The following is a 21,140-nucleotide window of genomic DNA, read 5'->3' as shown; positions in this document are numbered from 1 at the left end:
CAAGTTTTTTTGAGCAAAATAAATGCTCTCATTAAATTTGGGGTACATGAAAATGGGCATAAGTATATATTTGGGTCATTTTAGGGTACTTTAAAAAAAAAAGTGGAAACAGACCGATTACTCCCATCTGCAAGCCTAAAAAACACGTGTCCCAGTCATAAAGCACCCGAATATACCTGTCCCATACCTTGAACCCCAATTTCCATCACTTTATACTTTTTCACCCCAAAAATTACATGTCATTATTGGCCAATTAAAAATAATTAAAAACTTCAACGTGCCTAATTAGTCATTAACGGAGGTGTCCCAATGAGTTCTGCACCATATCCAAACATTTTTACCTTAAAATAGTGACTTTTCCCAACTTTTCACCTGCTTCAGAGTAGGTGAAGTGAAATTTGTGAAAAAATTATCACCGATAAATTTTCCCGGAAAATTGAATAGGCTGTAATTGCGTTTCGCGGGAAAAGTCAGTTTTTTCGCACGAAAACTGGACTTTTCGCGCGAAAAGTCAGTTATCGCTGCTAATTGAATATACCCCTTTGTCTTTTCCTTCCTGACCAAGCATGTGTGTAGCGGCTTATATAGATCATTTCACATTCAAGCTGCTATAGTGACAAATGTGAATACCAGAAAATCACCCAAACTTGGGCCCAGGTGAAGTGATAGATGATAACACACCAGCCAATCAGCTCGTGTCATTTTTCAAACCCAGCCTGTAACATGGAAGTTAGGAGCGGATTGGCTGGTGATTTATCACCTTCCACTTTATCACTTCAGCTTAATAAATCTGCCCCACAGTCTGTAACATGGCTGTTAGGAGCTGGTTGGCTGGTAATTTATCACTCTCCAAGGCTTGATAAATCTGGGCCTTTGTCCTTGTGCAGTCAGGTGGTGATTGTAGCTTTATGCCCAGATATCTGGATGCGATAAGAAGACTTGTCACAGGTTTATGTGGCATATAGACCAAGGGGCAGCTAAATGAGTGATTTATTGCCCACACAGTGTAAATAAGACTGAGGTAGGGTTGAGATTTTGAAGGGGTTAAGTTGCGGGTGATGCCGGCGATGTTCCGTTGCAATGACTTTGGAATGACACCAGATCACCCCAAAGTCATGTACATTTCTCCGTAGCCCGACAGGGGTGTGTGCAGAACTCTGCAATCTTTGTGGCAGATGGCTGCACTAGATCACAGGCATCGACGCTATTGTTCCACGTTGAATCTGCCGCTAATCGCTTTGAGCTGTTATTTTATAAACTATACAAGACAGGTTCTTGTTCTAAACTTTATTTCCCCCTCAACAGGAGATAGACGCCAAAGAAAAGGAGCAGGCAGAGAAGGTGGATGATGTCCTGCTGTTACCAGGTAAGGTATACGGATTCCTATGTTATGGAACATTTGCCCAGCCATGCTCCTATAGTGTGCTTTGGTTACATTGTACTGGGGGTCTTCCTGGTCCCCCTGCCTTACTGGGATAAGTGTCATGGACTGTGTAACAAGGAGGGACCCCTGAGTGTGGCAGAATGTACGTAGCTTTAGAATTGAGTGATGATGAATGGAGTGGTTTGAATGAATGACTGTGAGAGTCCAGAGTAATTCCGAGCAGGGTGTTGCGTGATGTAGCTGTGGCGCTGTACTGAGCGCTCATCAGAGTATGAGGGATTATTGCGGTGCTGGATAACATGAAAGAGGAGTCCACTTTGTTTTATGATCAAATGAAGTTCTAGTTGTTCATATCTTGACATGACTTTAACAAATCTCCATGGAAACGGATGTGTGGGTTGAGGCGAGAACAAAGTAATTCATATTGAGTGAAAGCATATGTGACTTGCGTTAATAATTTGCTCGGAACTGACAAATAATTGGCTCAGATTGTGGAACTTTTGAAATGAATGAAGGAACGGCAGAAGAAAGGCGACACTCATAATTGTGCAGCAGCGCTGTATACTCTGCGTGTCCTGACTATGGAGCATCGCTGTATACTCTGTGTGTCCTGACTATGGAGCAGCGCTGTATACTCTGCGTGTCCTGACTATGCAGCAGCGCTGTATACTCTGCGTGTCCTGACCATGCAGCAGCGCTGTATACTCTGCGTGTCCTGACTATGGAGCAGCGCTGTATAATCTGCGTGTCCTGACTATGGAGCAGCGCTGTATACTCTGCGTGTCCTGACTATGGAGCAGCGCTGTATACTCTGCGTGTCCTGACTATGGAGCAGCGCTGTATACTCTGCGTGTCCTGACCATGGAGCAGCGCTGTATACACTGCATGTCCTATCTATGGAGCAGTGCTGTATACTCCGCATGTCCTATCTGTGGGGCAGCGCTGTATACACTGCATGTCCTGACTGTGGGGCAGCGCTGTATACTCTGCGTATCCTGACTGTGGGGCAGCGCTGTATACAGTGTGTCCTGATTATGGGGCAGGGCTGTATACTCTGCATGTCCTGACTATGCGTCAGCGTTGTATACGCTCTATGTCTTGACTATGGGGCAGCGCTGTATACACTGCATGTCCTGACTATGGGGCAGCGCTGTATATACTGCGTATCCTGACTATGGGGCAGCGCTGTATACACTGCGTATCCTGACTATGGGGCAGCGCTGTATACTCTAAATCACAGGTTCTCAAACTCGGTCCTCAGGACCCCACACGGTTCATGTTTTGCAGGTCTCCTCACAGAATCACACGTGACATAATTAGCTCCACCTGTGGACCTTTTAAAATGTGTCTGTGAGTAATTAATACACCTGTGCACTTGCTGGTTTACCTGCAAAACATGCACTGTGTGGGGTCCTGAGGACCGAGTTTGAGAACCACTGCTCTAAATTAATCCGATCAAGGATTGACAGTTAGGTGCTTTAATCAAAGGATCAGTGAAGCATTAGAATCAAATGAATCATATATCGGTTAATATTAGAATACAATGGAGGAACTGGCATCTGATATAGTGTACAGTGTGAGATCACCTGTGTATAACTTTCTGTACTAAGGGGAGGTAGGAAATGATTATTATGAAAAGGAAGCTCTGAGCTAATACTGAATGATCCCGGGGGCACAAGACGCATTGAACCTGCAGGATGTTTATAGGCAGAGCGAGGTGATGTACCTGATCATTGAACATTTATACCCATGTCCTATTGGGCAGCACGGTGTAACAGTGGTCAGCCTCCCTGCCAGGGTCCTATCATAGTGATGAGAAAGCTACATGGACATTAATAGCACAGTGAGCGGGTAGGAGGTGACTGGCAGGGCACAGAGCTCAGAGTGGTGCAGCACGGAATGGAAACTGCATAGGGAGGAAACCTGGGAATAGACAGAGCCCGCGGGGAAATAATCCGTCTCTGAAGGACGAGACAGAGCTGAGACCTAGTGACAGGAAGGAGGAAGATGTTACATGCTAGATACAGCTGGAGTCTCCAGATGTTTTACATTGAGGCTGGGGGGGGGGGGGATTCTCTATAAGAACACTGGACAATACACAGAGCGGGCAGGAGGGAGAGAGAACCGCTCAGGGTGGTGAAGTTGGAACACTGTAACGAGAGTGGCGACAAAGTAGATACTTGTACTGCTGAAGAGAAGACAACTGAACAGGTGAAAAGATTCTACAGTGGCATAAAAAGCAAGTAGTATTGTAACATAGTGTGGGGGGCTGAGGAAGGACCTGGGGAAAGGGAGAGCGGGGATGCATGGGTTAATAGCGTTATAATCAGAATGACCCCGTAACTGAGAAGGTTCATGATAGGACATTAAGGTGTGAGACAGTGACAGAGGGTATTTACAGCTCCGTCGCCTCCCACAACTCCAGGCTAATTAGCCATTTTAATTATCTCCATTTCCTATTAGGCTAGTGGCTAGCTTCACAGCACTGGGGTCATCTGTTAGATTCCTGACCAGGGTTATATATATGTGGGGTTTGTATGTTCTCCCTGTATTTATGTCAGTTTCTCCAGGTGTACCAGTTCCCTTCCCAACTCCTAAAACCTACTGAAAGGTCAATTGGCTGCTAAATATTCCCTGTGCTCCGGCCACAGCCTGGTAACGTCTGCTGGACCTGCTAGTATATCCGACACAGGCGCCCGCCGAAACAGCACTGTACTCGTGGGTAAGCGTGGTCTCCGGCGGAGAGTTGTTGGAGCGACTCTTTCTAATATACGTATAAGACGCTGTTTAGTAAGATCACTCAAAAAACTAGTAAGACTATAACAATAAAATAAGAAAGCTTAGGGCTGCTAAAAAAAAACAACAAAAAACAGCAGCCCTCTGACCATGGTCCGGCTCCTGCCGCACCAAACAAAAAACTGATTTGCCTGAGCCAGTGGGCGGGGATATATGGATGGGCCCGTTGCATCCTGGGAGGCCAGAAAGCTTTGATCGATTGGTGCCAATCCGCTGTCGCTCCATCATATCCCATTGTTATCCTGTGGATAACCTGTGGACCCTGCCGGAGAAATATTATGTACCGGTGACTTCTGTACAGTACTGCAGCTATAAATGCAGAGCCTGTGACATGCTGATGTGCGCAACACATTCTCAGGCTCCGCTCTCTGTCTTTGCTCATTAGAAGCTACGTCTACATACAGGTATTAAATTGTCAAGATAACAAAATGATTACATGTATTGTTATCTCACTGGAAGTCCTCTTTTCAGTCATTTACTTTTTAATGTTGGTTTGTTTCATGGACTGATTACACACACACATATTGTTGTTGCGGGGGGGTGTTGCACCCCAAGCATGGCATAAATAAACTTAGGCTGGGTAAATGCCGTCAAAATTAACGCTTCATCTGCATATTATATACTATTTATAAAAAACACAACATTAAGCTAATATTCCTTTATTTTAAGGCTGACACATAATAGGTGACAAGACAAGCTATTAACGGAACTGTAATTTGCATCATGTCGTGCCAAGCAGAGGCCACCCCCCACAGAGCCTGCTGCTGTGGAACTACAAGCCCCAGAAATTCCTGCCAGCTTCTGCTCGGCCACATCTGCAGAGCCATAAGTCACCCACGCCTGGCTTCGGCCCTTGGATCCAGTAATTGCAGAATAGCACATTCTCACGATGACGATCCGGACGTTCAGGATTCTGCGTTTTATCTTTGTGTTTCAGAGAATTTCCTGTACTACTCTTTCTAGCACAGTTGTCCCATTGTCAGTGGTTCCCCAGGTTATTTCCGTGCTAGGATGTGGCGTTCCGTAGGCGTTCCGGTCATGTCAGGTTTATTAAGGTGAAGGAAATGGGGAACAATAAACTGGTAATGTCTGACCTCTGGAAGACTTTGTCCTCCTATAAGCAGCTCACACTATATAATACAGGGGAAAATATACATGGTGTCAAATAGTAAAAACAAAATCCTTGCGTCCTGCTCATGGCCAACGATAGGTTACATCACATGTTCAGGGATATTTATTAAAAATAGTGCTGTAATATCCTGGACAGGATCTGAGTCACTCCAGTGCTTGTGATATTCGGACAACAGGTAGCAATTAATCACATGTAGTTACTATTATTTATTTATTTATTTATTTAGTTTCTTACATAGCGCAGCAAATTCTGTTGCGCTTTATCATTAGAAATAACAATGATATAACAAAACTGGGTAATAGCAGACAGTCATAGAGGTAGGAAGGCCCTGCTCGCAAGCTCCACTCTATAGGGAAATAGCACCTATCCTTGTGTATACATGCCTATCTATTGCATAGTTGTCCGCCAGATTGCAAAGGTTCTTGGTGGGTTGTATGATATGGTCATACAGCAATGATGAACCGGGGTCGAGAGGAAGGATGAGAAGACGTGAGGATATGTGTGGACTGTGCAGAGTGGATGCAATTTGATAGGAAGGTTTATGAAAGTTATGTGGGCGGTTGTGGAATTTGATACGCTTGCCTGAAGAGGTGAGTTTTCAGGGAACGCTTAAAGGTTTGGAGACTAGAGGAGAGTCTTGTTGTGCGTGGTAGGGTATTCCACAGAGTATCTATCCGGAGCATTTGTAATACTGACCTCTCTAGTAAATCCAGTTTCTCTAACGTCCTAAGTGGATGCTGGGGACTCCGTATGGACCATGGGGAATAGCGGCTCCGCAGGAGACTGGGCACATCTAAAGAAAGCTTTAGGACTATCTGGTGTGCACTGGCTCCTCCCCCTATGACCCTCCTCCAAGCCTCAGTTAGATCTTTGTGCCCGAGCGAGAAGGGTGCACACTAGGGGCTCTCCTGAGCTTCTTAGTGAAAGTTTTAGTTTAGGTTTTTTATTTTCAGTGAGACCTGCTGGCAACAGGCTCACTGCATCGAGGGACTAAGGGGAGAAGAAGCGAACTCACCTGCGTGCAGAGTGGATTGGGCTTCTTAGGCTACTGGACATTAGCTCCAGAGGGACGATCACAGGCCCAGCCTGGATGGGTCCCAGAGCCGCGCCGCCGGCCCCCTTACAGAGCCAGAAGGCAGAAGAGGTCCGGAAAATCGGCGGCAGAAGACGTCCTGTCTTCAACAAGGTAGCGCACAGCACTGCAGCTGTGCGCCATTGCTCTCAGCACACTTCACACTCCGGTCACTGAGGGTGCAGGGCGCTGGGGGGGGGGCGCCCTGAGACGCAATAATAAACACCTTGGATGGCAAAAAATGCATCACATATAGCTCCTGGGCTATATGGATGCATTTAACCCCTGCCAGAATACATAGAAAAACGGGAGATAAGGCCGCCGATAAGGGGGCGGAGCCTATCTCCTCAGCACACTGGCGCCATTTTCCCTCACAGCTCCGTTGGAGGGAAGCTCCCTGTCTCTCCCCTGCAGTCACTACACTACAGAAAGGGTTAAAAAAGAGAGGGGGGGCACTAATTACGCGCAGTATTAAAGATACAGCAGCTATAAGGGGAAAAACACTTATATAAGGTTATCCCTGTATATATATAGCGCTCTGGTGTGTGCTGGCAAACTCTCCCTCTGTCTCCCCAAAGGGCTAGTGGGGTCCTGTCCTCTATCAGAGCATTCCCTGTGTGTGTGCTGTATGTCGGTACATTTGTGTCGACATGTATGAGGAGAAAAATGATGTGGAGACGGAGCAGATTGCCTGTAATAGTGATGTCACCCCCTAGGGGGTCGACACCTGAGTGGATGAACTGTTAGAAGGAATTACATGACAGTGTCAGCTCTGTATAAAAGACAGTGGTTGACATGAGACAGCCGGCTACTCAGCTTGTGCCTGTCCAGACGTCTCATAGGCCGTCAGGGGCTCTAAAGCGCCCGTTACCTCAGATGGCAGATATAGACGCCGACACGGATACTGACTCCAGTGTCGACGGTGAAGAGACAAATGTGACTTCCAGTAGGGCCACACGTTACATGATTGAGGCAATGAAAAATGTTTACACATTTCTGATAATACGAGTACCACCAAAAAGGGGTATTATGTTCGGTGAGGAAAAACTACCTGTAGTTTTCCTGAATCTGAGAAATTAAATGAGGTGTGTGATGATGCGTGGTTTTCCCCCGATAACAACTGATAATTTCTAAAATGTTATTGGCATTATATCCTTTCCCGCCAGAGGTTAGGGTGCGTTGGGAAACACCCCCTAGGGTGGATAAAGCGCTCACACGCTTGTAAGGGCTCTACCCTCTCCTGAGATGGCCGCCCTTAAGGATCCTGCTGATGGAAAGCAGGAGGGTATCCTAAAATGTATTTACACACATACTGGTGTTATACTGCGACCAGCAATCGCCCCAGCCTGGATGTGCAGTGCTGGGTTGGCGTGGTCGGATTCCCTGACTGAAAATATTGATACCCTAGATAGGGACAGTATATTTTTGCCTATAGAGCATTTAAAAGATGCATTTCTATATATGCGTGATGCACAGCGGAATATTTGCCGACTGGCATCAAGTCTAAGTGCGTTGTCCATTTCTACCAGTAGAGGGTTATGGACACGTCAGTGGTCAGGTGATGCGTATTCCAAACGGCATTTGGAAGTATTACCTTATTAAAGGGAGGAGTTATTTGGGGTCGGTCTTTCAGACCTGGTGGCCATGGCAACAGCTGGGAAATCCACGTTTGTACCCCAGGTCGCCTCTCAACATGAGAAGACGCCGTATTATCAGGCGCAGTCTTTTCGTGGACAAGCGGGCAAAAGATTCCTCATTTCTGCCCCGTGACAGAGGGAGAGGAAAAAGGCTGCAGAAATCAGCCAGTTCCCAGGAACAGAAACCCTCTCCCGCCTCTGCCAAGCCCTCAGTATGACGCTGGGGCTTTACAAGCAGAATCAGGCACGGTGGGGGGCTCGTCTCAATGAATTTCAGCGCGCAGTGGGCTCACTCGCAAGTAGACCCCTGGATCCTTCAGGTGATATCTCAGGGGTACAAATTAGAATTCGAGACGTCTCCCCCTCGCTGTTTCATAAAGTCGGCTTTACCGATGTCTCCTTCTGACAGGGAGACTGTTTTGGAAGCCATTCACAAGCTGTATTCCCAGCAGGTGATAACAAGGTACCCCTCCTGCAACAGGGAACGGGGTATTATTCCACACTGTTGTGGTACCGAAGCCGGACGGCTCGGTGAGACCGATTCTAAATCTAAAATCTTTGAACACTTACATACAGAGGTTCAAATTCAAGATTGAGTCACTCAGAGCAGTGATTGCGAACCTGGAAGAAGGGGACTACATGATGTCTCGGGACATCAAGGATGCTTACCTTCATGTCAAAATTTACCCTTCTCATCAAGGGTACCTCAGGTTTATGGTACAGAACTGTCACTATCAGTTCAGACGCTGCCGTATGGATGGCCCACGGCACCCCGGGTCTTTACCAAGGTAATGGCCGAAATGATGATATTCCTTCGAAGGAAGGGAATTTTAGTTATCCTTTACTTGGACGATTCCCTGATAAGGGTAAGATCCAGGGAACAGTTGGAGGTCGGTGTAGCACTATTTCAGGTAGTGTTGGGGCAGCACGATTGGATTCTCAATATTCCAAAATCGCAGCTGGTTCCGACGACTTGTCTTCTGTTCCTAGGGATGATCCTGGACACAGTCCAGAAAAAGGCTTTTCTCCCGGAGGAGAAAGCCAGGGAGTTATCAGAGCTAGTCAGGAACCTCCTAAAACCGAGCCAAGTCTCAGTGCATCAATGCACAAGGGTTCTGGGTAAAATGGTGGCTTCCTACGAAGCAATCCCATTCGGCAGATTCCACGCAAGAACTTTCCAGTGGGACCTGCTGGACAAATGGTCCGGGTCGCATCTTCAGATGCATCAGCGGATAACCCTGTCACCAAGGACAAGGGTGTCCCTCCTGTGGTGGTTGCAGAGTGCTCATCTTCTAGAGGGCCGCAGATTCGGCATTCAGGACTGGGTCCTGGTGACCACGGATGCCAGCCTGCGAGGCTGGGGAGCAGTCACACAGGGAAGGAATATCCAGGGCTTATGGTCAAGTCTGGAGACATCACTTCACATAAATATCCTGAAGCTAAGGGCCATTTACAATGCTCTAAGCTTAGCAAGACCTGTGCTTCAAGGTCAGCCGGTGTTGATCCAGTCGGACAACATCACGGCAGTCACCCACGTAAACAGACAGGGTGGCACAAGAAGCAGGAGGGCAATGGCAGAAGCTGCAAGGATTCTTCGCTGGGCGGAAAATCATGTGATAGCACTGTCAGCAGTATTCATTCCGGGAGTGGACAACTGGGAAGCAGACTTCCTCAGCACGACCTCCACCCGGGAGAGTGGGGACTTCACCCAGAAGTCTTCCACATGATTATAAACCGTTGGGAAAAACTCGACAGGTATTGCGCCAGGTCAAGGGACCCTCAGGCAATAGCTGTAGACGTTCTGGTAACACCGTGGGTGTACCAGTCAGTGTATGTGTTCCCTCCTCTGCCTCTCATACCCAAGGTACTGAGATTGATAAGATGGAGAGGAGTAAGCACTATATTCATGGCTCCGGATTGGCCAAGAAGGACTTGGTAACCGGAACTTCAAGAGATGCTCACGGAGAATCCGTGGCCTCTACCTCTAAGAAGGGACCTGCTCCAGCAAGGACCCTGTCTGTTCCGAGACTTACCGTGGCTGCGTTTGACGGCATGGCGGTTGAACGCCGTATCCTGAAAAGGCATTCCGGATGAAGTCATCCCTATCCTGATCAAAGCCAGGAAGGATGTAACCGCAAAACATTATCACCGCATTTGGCGAAAATATGTTGCGTGGTGCGAGGCCAGTAAGGCCCGACGGAGGAAATTCAACTGGGTCGTTTCCTACATTTCCTGCAAACAGGAGTGTCTATGGGCCTGAAATTGGGGTCCATTAAGGTTCAAATTTCGGCCCTGTCAATTTTCTTCCAAAAAGAACTAGCTTCAGTCCCTGAAGTTCAGACGTTTGTAAAAGGGGTATTGCATATACAACCTCCTTTTGTGCCTTCAGTGGCACTTTGGGATCTCAATGTAGTTTTTGGGTTCCAAAAGTCACATTGGTTTGAACCACTTAAATCTGTGGAGTTAAAATATCTCGCATGGAAAGTGGTCATGCTGTTGGCCCTGGCCTGGGCCAGGCGCATGTCAGAATTGGCGGCTTTATCCTGTAAAAGCCCTTATCTGATTTTCCATTCGGACAGGGCGGAATTGAGGACTCGTCCTCAGTTTCTCCCTAAGGTGGTTTCAGCGTTTCACCTGAACCAACCTATTGTGGTGCCTGCGGCTACTAGGGACTTGGAGGACTCCAAGTTGCTAGACGTTGTCAGGGCCCTGAAAATATATGTTTCCAGGACGGCTGGAGTCAGGAAAACTGACTCGCTGTTTATCCTGTATGCACCCAACAAGCTGGGTGCTCCTGCTTCTAAGCAGACTATTGCTCGTTGGATTTGTAGTACAATTCAGCTTGCACATTCGGTGGCAGGCCTGCCACAGCCAAAAATCTGTAAATGCCCACTCCACAAGGAAGGTGGGCTCATCTTGGGCGGCTGCCCGAGGGGTCTCGGCTTTACAACTTTGCCGAGCAGCTACTTGGTCAGGAGCAAATACGTTTGTAAAATTCTACAAAATTGATACCCTGGCTGAGGAGGACCTGGAGTTCTCTCATTTGGTGCTGCAGAGTCATCCGCACTCTCCCGCCCGTTTGGGAGCTTTGGTATAATCCCCATGGTCCTTACGGAGTCCCCAGCATCCACTTAGGACGTTAGAGAAAATAAGAATTTACTTACCGATAATTCTATTTCTCGTAGTCCGTAGTGGATGCTGGGCGCTCATCCCAAGTGCGGATTGTCTGCAATACTGGTACATAGTTATTGTTACCAAAAAAATCGGGTTATTGCTGTAGTGAGCCATCTTTTCTAGAGGCTCCTCTGTTATCATGCTGTTAACTGGGTTCAGATCACAAGTTGTACGGTGTGATTGGTGTGGCTGGTATGAGTCTTACCCGGGAGTCAAGATCCTTCCTTATTGTGTACGCTCGTCCGGGCACAGTATCCTAACTGAGGCTTGGAGGAGGGTCATAGGGGGAGGAGCCAGTGCACACCAGATAGTCCTAAAGCTTTCTTTAGATGTGCCCAGTCTCCTGCGGAGCCGCTATTCCCCATGGTCCTTACGGAGTCCCCAGCATCCACTACGGACTACGAGAAATAGAATTATCGGTAAGTAAATTCTTATTTTACTGTGCAAAGGACGCATGTATACGTGTGTAGTGCTGCGTTGTGGATGGTAATATATTCCTGAACTTTCCCTTCTCTGCCTCTCGTACCAGGTTGGTTTAAATGACCATGTTGCTGATTTTACCACTAATTAATGCAAAGAAAATAAATGGATAATTACACAGGTCATAAACCTTCATAAGTTCTTTACACATTGTTTCTCTAACGTCCTAGTGGATGCTGGGGACTCCTTAAGGACCATGGGGAATAGCGGCTCCGCAGGAGACTGGGCACAGCTAAGAAAGAATTAGGACTACCTGGTGTGCACTGGCTCCTCCCACTATGACCCTCCTCCAGACTTCAGTTAGAATCTTGTGCCCGGCTGAGCTGGATGCACACTAGGGGCTCTCCTGAGCTCCTAGAGAGAAAGTATATTTTAGGTTTTTTATTTTACAGTGAGATCTGCTGGCAACAGACTCACTGCAGCGAGGGACTAAGGGGAGAAGAAGCGAACCTACCTAACTGGTGGTAGCTTGGGCTTCTTAGGCTACTGGACACCATTAGCTCCAGAGGGATCGACCGCATGGAACCGGCCATTGGTGTTCGGTCCCGGAGCCGCGCCGCCGGCCCCCTTACAGAGCCAGAAGCAAGAAGAATCCGGAAAATCGGCGGCAGAAGACATCAGTCTTCACCAAGGTAGCGCACAGCACTGCAGCTGTGCGCCATTGCTCCTCATACACACTTCACACTCCGGTCACTGAGGGTGCAGGGCGCTGGGGGGGCGCCCTGAGAAGCAATAAATACACCTTGGCTGGCAAATATATCACAATATATAGCCCCAGAGGCTATATATGTGATAAATACCCCTGCCAGAATCCATAAAAAAGCGGGAGAAAAGTCTGCGAAAAAGGGGCGGAGCTATCTCCCTCAGCACACTGGCGCCATTTTCTCTTCACAGTGCAGCTGGAAGACAGCTCCCAGGCTCTCCCCTGTAGTTTTCAGGCTCAAAGGGTTAAAAAGAGAGGGGGGGCACTAAATTTAGGCGCAATATTGTTTATACAAGCAGCTATTGGGGGAAAAATCACTCAGTTATAGTGTTAATCCCTGCATTATATAGCGCTCTGGTGTGTGCTGGTATACTCTCTCTCTGTCTCCCCAAAGGACTTTGTGGGGTCCTGTCCTCAGTCAGAGCATTCCCTGTGTGTGTGCTGTGTGTCGGTACGGCTGTGTCGACATGTGGGATGAGGAAGGTTACGTGGAGGTGGAGCAGAGGCCGATAAATGGGATGTCGTCCCCTGTGGGGCCGACACCCGAGTGGATGGATAGGTGGAAGGTATTAAACGACAATGTCAACTCCTTACAAGGCTGGATGACGTAACAGCTGTGGGACAGCCGGCTTCTCAGCCCGCGCCTGCCCAGGCGTCTCAAAGGCCATCAGGGGCTCAAAAAAAGCGCCCGTTACCTCAGATGGCAGACACAGATGTCGACACGGAGTCTGACTCCAGTGTCGACGAGGTTGAGACATATACACAATCCACTGGGAACATCCGTTACATGATCCCGGAAATAAAAAATGTGTTACGCATTTCTGACATGAACCCAAGTACTACATAAAAGGGGTTTTATTTTTGGGGAGAAAAAGCAGCCAGTGTTTTGTTTCCCCATCAGATGAATGAATGAAGTGTGTAAAGTAGCGTGGGTTCCCCCAATAAGAAACTGGTAATTTCTAAAAAGTTACTGATGGCGTACCCTTTCCCGCCAGAGGATAGGTCACGTTGGGAGATATCCCTTAGGGTGGATAAGGCGCTCACACGTTTGTCAAAAAAGGTGGCACTGCCGTCTTAGGATACGGCCACCTTGAAGGAGCCTGCTGATAAAAAGCAGGAGACTATCCTGAAGTCTGTATATACACACTCAGGTTATATACTGAGACCTGCAATCGCCTCAGCATAAATAGTGCTGCTGCAGCGTGGTCTGATACCCTGTCAGATAATATTAATACTCTAAGACAGGGAAAATAGTTTGCTAACAGAGCATATTAAAGACGTCGTCTTATATATAAAGGATGCACAGAGGGATATTTGCCGGCTGGCATCCAGAATTAATGCAATGTCCATTCTGCCAGGAGGGTATTAGAAACCCGGCAGTGGACAGGTGATGCTGCCTATAAAAGGCACATGGAGATTCTGCCTTATAAAGGTGAGGAATTGTTTGGGGATGGTCTCTGGGACCTCGTATCCACAGCAACAGCTGGGAAGAAAAAAAATTTTTTACCTCAGGTTTCCTCACAGCCTAAGAAAGCACCGTATTTTCAGGTACAGGCCTTTCGGCTTCAGAAAAGCAAGCGGGTCAAAGGCGCTTCCTTTCTGCACAGAGACAAGGGAAGAAGGAAAAAGCTGCACTAGCAGCCAGTTCCCAGGATAAAAAAAATCTTCCCCCGCTTCCTCTGAGTCCACCGCTTGATGTTGGGGCTCCACAGGTGGAGACAGGTGCGGTAGGGGCGCGTCTCGGGAACTTCAGGGATCAGTGGGTTTGCCCACAGGTGGATCCCTAGGTTCTGCAAATAGTATCACAGGGATACAGGCTGGAGTTCGAGGCGACTTCTCCTCGCCGTTACCTCACCTCAGCCTTGCCTGCTGCCCTCGGAGAAAGGTAGTACTGGCGGCAATTCACAAGCTGCACTTACAGCAGGTGAAATCTAGGTACCCCTCCTTCAACAAGGCCGGGGTTACTATTCCAAAATGTTGTGGTACCGAAACCAGACGGTTCGGTGAGACCCATTCTAAAATTGAAAGCCTTGAACACTTATATACGAAGGTTCAAGTTCAAAATGGAATCGCTCAGGGCGATTATTGCAAGCCTGGAGAATTTCATGGTATCACTGGACATCAAGGATGCTTACCTGCATGTCCCTATTTACCCTCTTCACCAGGAGTACCTCAAAATTGTGGTACAGGATTGTCATTACCAATTCCAGACGTTGCTGTTGGTCTGTCCCCGGCACCGAGGTATTTACCAAGGTAATGGCCGAAATAATTATCCCGTACTTGGACGATCTCCTTATAAAGGCGAGGTCCAGGGAGCAGTTGTTCGGCAGAGTAGCACTATCTCGGGAAGTGCTACAACAGCACGGCTGAATTCTGAATATTCCAAAGTCGCAGCTGGTTCCTACGACGCGTCTACTGTTCCTGAGTATGGTTCTGGACACAGAACAGGATAAAAAGGGTTTCTCCCGGAGGAGAAGTCCAAGGAGTTGTCGTCTCTAGACAGAGACCTCCTAATACGTATACAGGTGTCGGTGCATCAATGCACGCGAGCCCTGGGAAGGATGGTAGCTTCTTACGAAGAAATTCCATTCACCAGATCCCATACAAGGATTTTCCAGTGGGATCTGTTGGACATGTGGTCCGGGTCGCATCTTCAGATGCATCGGCGGATGACCCTGTCTCCAAGGGCCAGGGTGTCGTTGTTGTGGTGGCTGCAGAGTGCTCATCTTCTAGGGGGCTGCAGATTCGGCATACAGGACTGGGTCCTGGTGACCACGGATGCCAGCCTTCGAGGCTGGGGGGCAGTCACACAGGGAAGAAACTTCCAAGGCTATGGAAAAGTCAGGAGACTTCCCTACACATAAATATTCTGGAACTAAGGGCCATTTACAATGCCCTAAGTCAGTATGTGTTCCCTTCTCTGCCTCTCTTACCCAGGGTAATGAGAATAATAAGAAGGAGAGGAGTAAGAACTATACTCATTGTTCCGGGTTGGCCAAGAAGAGCTTGATAACCAGAACTCCAAGAAATGATCTCAGAGGACCTATGGCCTCTGCCGCTCAGACAGGACCTGCTGCAGCAGGGGGCCTGTCTGTTTCAAGACTTACCGCGGCTGCGTTTGACGGCATGGCGGTTGAACGCCGGATCCTAATAGAAAAGGGTATTCCGGAGTAAGTAATTCCTACGCTTATTAAAGCTAGGAAAGATGTAACCGTACAACATTATCACCGCATATGGCGAAAATATGTTGCGTGGTGTGAGGCCAGGAAGGCCCCAACGGAGGAATTCCAGCTAGGTCGATTTCTGCACTTCCTACAGTCAGGGGTGACTATGGGCCTAAAACTGGGTTCCATTAAGGTCCAGATTTCGGCTCTGTCGATTTTCTTCCAAAAAAAACTGGCTTCACTAACTGAAGTTCAGACATTTGTCAAGGGTGTGCTGCATATTCAGCCTCCTTTTGTGCCTTCAGTGGCACCGTGGGACCTCAACGTGGTGTTGGGTTTCCTAAAGTCACATTGGTTTGAGCCACTCAAAACCGTGGATTTAAAATATCTCACGTGGAAAGTGGTCATGCTTTTGGCCTTGGCTTAGGCAAGGCGGGTGTCAGAATTGGCGGCTTTGTCATGTAAAAGCCCCTATTTGATTTTCCATATGGATAGGGCAGAATTGAGGACTCGTCCCCAATTTCTTCCTAAGGTGGTATCAGCTTTTCACTTGAACCAACCTATCGTGGTGCCTGCGGCTACTAGGGACTTGGAGGACTCCAAGTTACTGGACGTAGTCAGGGCCTTGAAAATTTATGTTTCCATGACGGCTGGAGTCAGGAAGACTGACTCGCTATTTATCCTGTATGCACCAAACAAGATGGGTGCTCCTGCTTCAAAGCAGACTGTTGCTCGCTGGATTTGTAGCACAATTCAGCTTGCGCATTCTGTGGCTGGCCTGCCACAGCCTAAATCTGTAAAAGCCCATTCCACGAGGAAAGTGGGCTCTTCTTGGGCGGCTGCCCGAGGGGTCTCGGCTTTACAACTTTGCCGAGCTGCTACTTGGTCAGGGGCAAACACGTTTGCAAAATTCTACAAATTTGATACCCTGGCTGAGGAGGACCTTGAGTTCTCTCATTCGGTGCTGCAGAGTCATCCGCACTCTCCCGCCCGTTTGGGAGCTTTGGTATAATCCCCATGGTCCTTACGGAGTCCCCAGCATCCACTAGGACGTTAGAGAAAATAAGATTTTACTCACCGGTAAATCTATTTCTCGTAGTCCGTAGTGGATGCTGGGCGCCCGTCCCAAGTGCGGACTGTCTGCAATACTTGTATATAGTTATTGTTAACTAAAGGGTTATTGTTGAGCCATCTGTTGAGAGGCTCTGTTATGTTCATACTGTTAACTGGGTATAATATCACGAGTTATACGGTGTGATTGGTGTGGCTGGTATGAGTCTTACCCGGGATTCAAAATCCTTTCCTTATTGTGTCAGCTCTTCCGGGCACAGTATCCTAACTGAAGTCTGGAGGAGGGTCATAGTGGGAGGAGCCAGTGCACACCAGGTAGTCCTAATTCTTTCTTAGCTGTGCCCAGTCTCCTGCGGAGCCGCTATTCCCCATGGTCCTTACGGAGTCCCCAGCATCCACTACGGACTACGAGAAATAGATTTACCGGTGAGTGTAATCTTATTTTCTCTGACGTCCTAGTGGATTCTGGGACTCCGTAAGGACCATGGGGAATAGCGGCTCCGCAGGAGACAGGGCACAAAATAAAAGCTTAAGGATCAGGTGGTGTGCACTGGCTCCTCCCCCTATGACCCTCCTCCAAGCCTCAGTTAGATTTTTGTGCCCGGCCGAGAAGGGTGCAATCTAGGTGGCTCTCCTGAGCTGCTTAGAATAAAAGTTTAGTTTAGGTTTTTTTTATTTTCAGTGAGTCCTGCTGGCAACAGGCTCACTGCATCGTGGGACTAAGGGGAGAAGAAACGGACTCACCTGAGTGCAGAGTGGATCGGGTTTCTTAGGCTACTGGACATTAGCTCCAGAGGGACGATCACAGGTTCAGCCTGGATGGGTCACCGGAGCCGCGCCGCCGTCCCCCTTACAGAGCCAGAAGAGACGAAGAGGTCCGGTGAAATCGGCGGCAGAAGACATCCTGTCTTCAGACTAAGGTAGCGCACAGCACCGCAGCTGTGCGCCATTGCTCTCAGCACACTTCACACTCCGGTCACTGAGGGTGCAGGGCGCTGGGGGGGAGCGCCCTGAGACGCAATATAACAGTATATACCTTAGGTGGCAAAAAGAATACATCACATATAGCTCCTGGGCTATATGGATGTATTTTAACCCCTGCCATTTTTACACAAAAAAGCGGGAGATAAGGACGTCGGGAAGGGGCGGAGCCTATCTCCTCAGCACACAAGCGCCATTTTCCCTCACAGCTCCGCTGGAAGGACGGCTCCCTGACTCTCCCCTGCAGTCCTGCTTCAGAATCAGGGTAAAAAAGAGAAGGGGGGGCATTTTTGGCAGCAAATAACGATAATAACAGCAGCTATAAGGGAATAACACTTATATAAGGTTATCCCTGTATATATATATATATAGCGCTGGGTGTGTGCTGGCAGACTCTCCCTCTGTCTCTCCAAAGGGCTAAGTGGGGTCCTGTCCTCTATCAGAGCATTCCCGGTGTGTGTGCTGTGTGTCGGTACGCGTGTGTCGACATGTATGAGGAGGAAAATGATGTGGAGGCGGAGCAGTTGCCTGTGTTGGTGATGTCACCCCCTAGGGAGTCGACACCTGACTGGATGATTGTATTTAAACAATTAAGTGATAATGTCAGCAATTTGAAAAAAACTGTTGACGACATGAGACAGCCGGCAAATCAATTAGTGCCTGTCCAGGCGTCTCAGACACCGTCAGGGGCGCTAAAACGCCCGTTACCTCAGTGGGTCGACACAGACCCTGACACAGATACTGAGTCTAGTGTCGACGGTGACGAGACAAACGTAATGTCCAGTAGGGCCACACGTTACATGATCACGGCAATGAAAGAGGCATTAAACCTTTCTGACACTACAAGTACCACAAAGAAGGGTATTATGTGGGGTGTGAAAAAACTATCAATAGTTTTTCCTGAGTCAGAGGAAATAAATGAGGTGTGTGATAAAGCGTGGGTTTCCCCCGATAAAAAACAGCTAATTTCTAAAAAATTATTAGCATTATATCCCTTCCCGCCAGAGGTTAGGGCGCGTTGGGAAACACCCCCTAGGGTAGATAAGGCGCTCACATGTTTATCTAAACAAGTAGCGTTACCGTCTCCTGATACGGCCACCCTCAAAGAACCAGCTGATAGAAGGCTGGAAAATATCCTAAAAAGTACATACACACATACTGGTGTTATACTGCGACCAGCAATCGCCTCAGCCTGGATGTGCAGTGCTGGAGTCGCATGGTCGGATTCCCTGACTGAGAATATTGATACCCTGGATAGGGACAATATTTTGTTAACTATAGAACATTTAAAGGATGCATTACTATATATGCGTGATGCACAGAGGGATATTTGCACCCTGGCATCAAGAGTAAGTGCTATGTCCATCTCTGCCAGAAGAGCGTTATGGACGCGACAGTGGTCAGGGGATGCGGATTCCAAACGGCACATGGAAGTATTGCCGTATAAAGGGGAGGAGTTATTTGGGGCTGGTCTATCGGACCTGGTGGCCACGGCAACGGCTGGAAAATCCACCTTTTTACCCCAGGTCACTTCACATCAGCAGAAAAAGACACCGTCTTTTCAAACTCAGTCCTTTCGTTCCCATAAGTACAAGCGAGCAAAAGGTCACTCCTTTCTGCCCCGGGGCAGAGGAAGAGGAAAAAGACTGCACCATGCAGCCGCTTCCCAGGAGCAGAAGCCCTCCACTGCTTCTGCCAAGTCTTCAGCATGACGCTGGGGCTTTACAAGCAGACTCAGATATGGTGGGGGCCCGTCTCAAAAATTTCAACGCGCAGTGGGCTCACTCGCAAGTGGATCCCTGGATTCTACAGGTAGTATCGCAGGGGTACAAACTGGAATTCGAGGCGTTTCCCCCTCGTCGGTTCCTGAAGTCTGCTTTACCAAAGTCTCCCTCCGACAGGGAGGCAGTTTTGGAAGCCATTCACAAGCTGTATTCCCAGCAGGTGATAATCAAGGTACCCCTCCTGCAACAAGGAAAGGGGTATTATTCCACGCTGTTTGTGGTACCGAAGCCGGACGGCTCGGTGAGACCAATTTTAAATCTGAAATCCTTGAACACTTACATAAAAAGGTTCAAATTCAAGATGGAGTCACTCAGAGCAGTGATAGCGAACCTGGAAGAAGGGGACTATATGGTGTCTCTGGACATCAAAGATGCTTATCTCCACGTCCCAATATACCCTTCTCACCAAGGGTACCTCAGGTTTGTAGTACAAAACTGTCATTATCAGTTTCAGACGCTGCCGTTTGGATTGTCCACGGCACCTCGGGTCTTTACTAAGGTAATGGCCGAAATGATGATTCTTCTACGAAGAAAAGGCATTTTAATTATCCCTTACTTGGACGATCTCCTGATATGGGCAAGATCCAGGGAACAGTTAGAAGTCGGAGTAGCACTATCTCAGGTAGTGTTACGTCAGCACGGGTGGATTCTAAATATTCCAAAATCGCAGCTGATTCCAACGACACGTCTACTGTTCCTAGGAATGATTCTGGACACAGTCCAGAAGAAGGTGTTTCTCCCGGAGGAGAAGGCCAGGGAGTTATCCGAGCTAGTCAGGAACCTCCTAAAACCAGGCCAGGTCTCAGTGCATCAGTGCACGAGGGTCCTGGGAAAAATGGTGGCTTCTTACGAAGCGATTCCATTCGGAAGATTCCATGCAAGAACGTTTCAGTGGGATCTACTGGACAAATGGTCCGGATCGCATCTGCAGATGCATCAGCGGATAACCCTGTCGCCAAGGACAAGGGTGTCTCTCCTGTGGTGGCTGCAGAGTGCTCATCTACTAGAGGGCCGCAGATTTGGCATTCAGGATTGGATCCTGGTAACCACGGATGCCAGCCTGAGAGGCTGGGGAGCAGTCACACAGGGAAGGAATTTCCAGGGCTTGTGGTCAAGCATGGAAACATCTCTTCATATAAACATTCTGGAACTAAGGGCCATTTACAATGCCCTAAGTCAAGCAAAACCTCTGCTTCAGGGTCAGGCGGTGTTGATCCAATCGGACAACATCACGTCAGTCGCCCACGTAAACAGACAGGGCGGCACGAGAAGCAGGAGGGCAATGGCAGAAGCTGCAAGGATTCTTCGCTGGGCGGAAAATCATGTGATAGCACTGTCAGCAGTGTTCATTCCGGGAGTGGACAACTGGGAAGCAGACTTCCTCAGCAGACACGACCTTCACCCGGGAGAGTGGGGACTTCACCCAGAAGTCTTCCACCTGATTGTAAACCGTTGGGAAAAACCAAAGGTGGACATGATGGCGTCACGTCTAAACAAAAAACTGGACAGATATTGCGCCAGGTCAAGGGACCCACAGGCAATAGCAGTGGACGCTCTGGTAACGCCGTGGGTGTACCAGTCAGTGTATGTGTTCCCTCCTCTGCCTCTCATACCAAAAGTACTGAGAATCATAAGAAGGAGAGGAGTAAGAACTATACTCGTGGTTCCGGATTGGCCAAGAAGGACTTGGTACCCGGAACTTCAAGAGATGCTCACGGACGAACCGTGGCCTCTACCTCTAAGAAAGGACCTGCTACTGCAG

General features: G+C 48.3%; 1 protein-coding gene across 3 annotated transcripts in view; it reads left to right on the top strand.

The window, feature by feature from the left end:
* The window catches only part of MTMR12 (myotubularin related protein 12), a 109,792-nt gene that overhangs the window by 20,079 nt on the left and 68,573 nt on the right, over positions 1–21,140 (top strand). For 2 of the 3 annotated variants that reach the window (XM_063960412.1, XM_063960394.1), the window contains exon 2: positions 1,306–1,366. In XM_063960412.1, coding sequence (XP_063816482.1) covers positions 1,306–1,366 — 61 coding nt within the window. Of the gene's footprint in view, positions 1–1,305; positions 1,367–21,140 lie in introns of those variants that run through there. The other variant, XM_063960403.1, reaches the window with a different exon arrangement.

This window comes from Pseudophryne corroboree, chromosome 1 (genome assembly GCF_028390025.1).
Source record: "Pseudophryne corroboree isolate aPseCor3 chromosome 1, aPseCor3.hap2, whole genome shotgun sequence".
Lineage (NCBI taxonomy): Eukaryota > Metazoa > Chordata > Amphibia > Anura > Myobatrachidae > Pseudophryne > Pseudophryne corroboree.
This window is presented reverse-complemented; position numbering and strand designations above follow the sequence as displayed.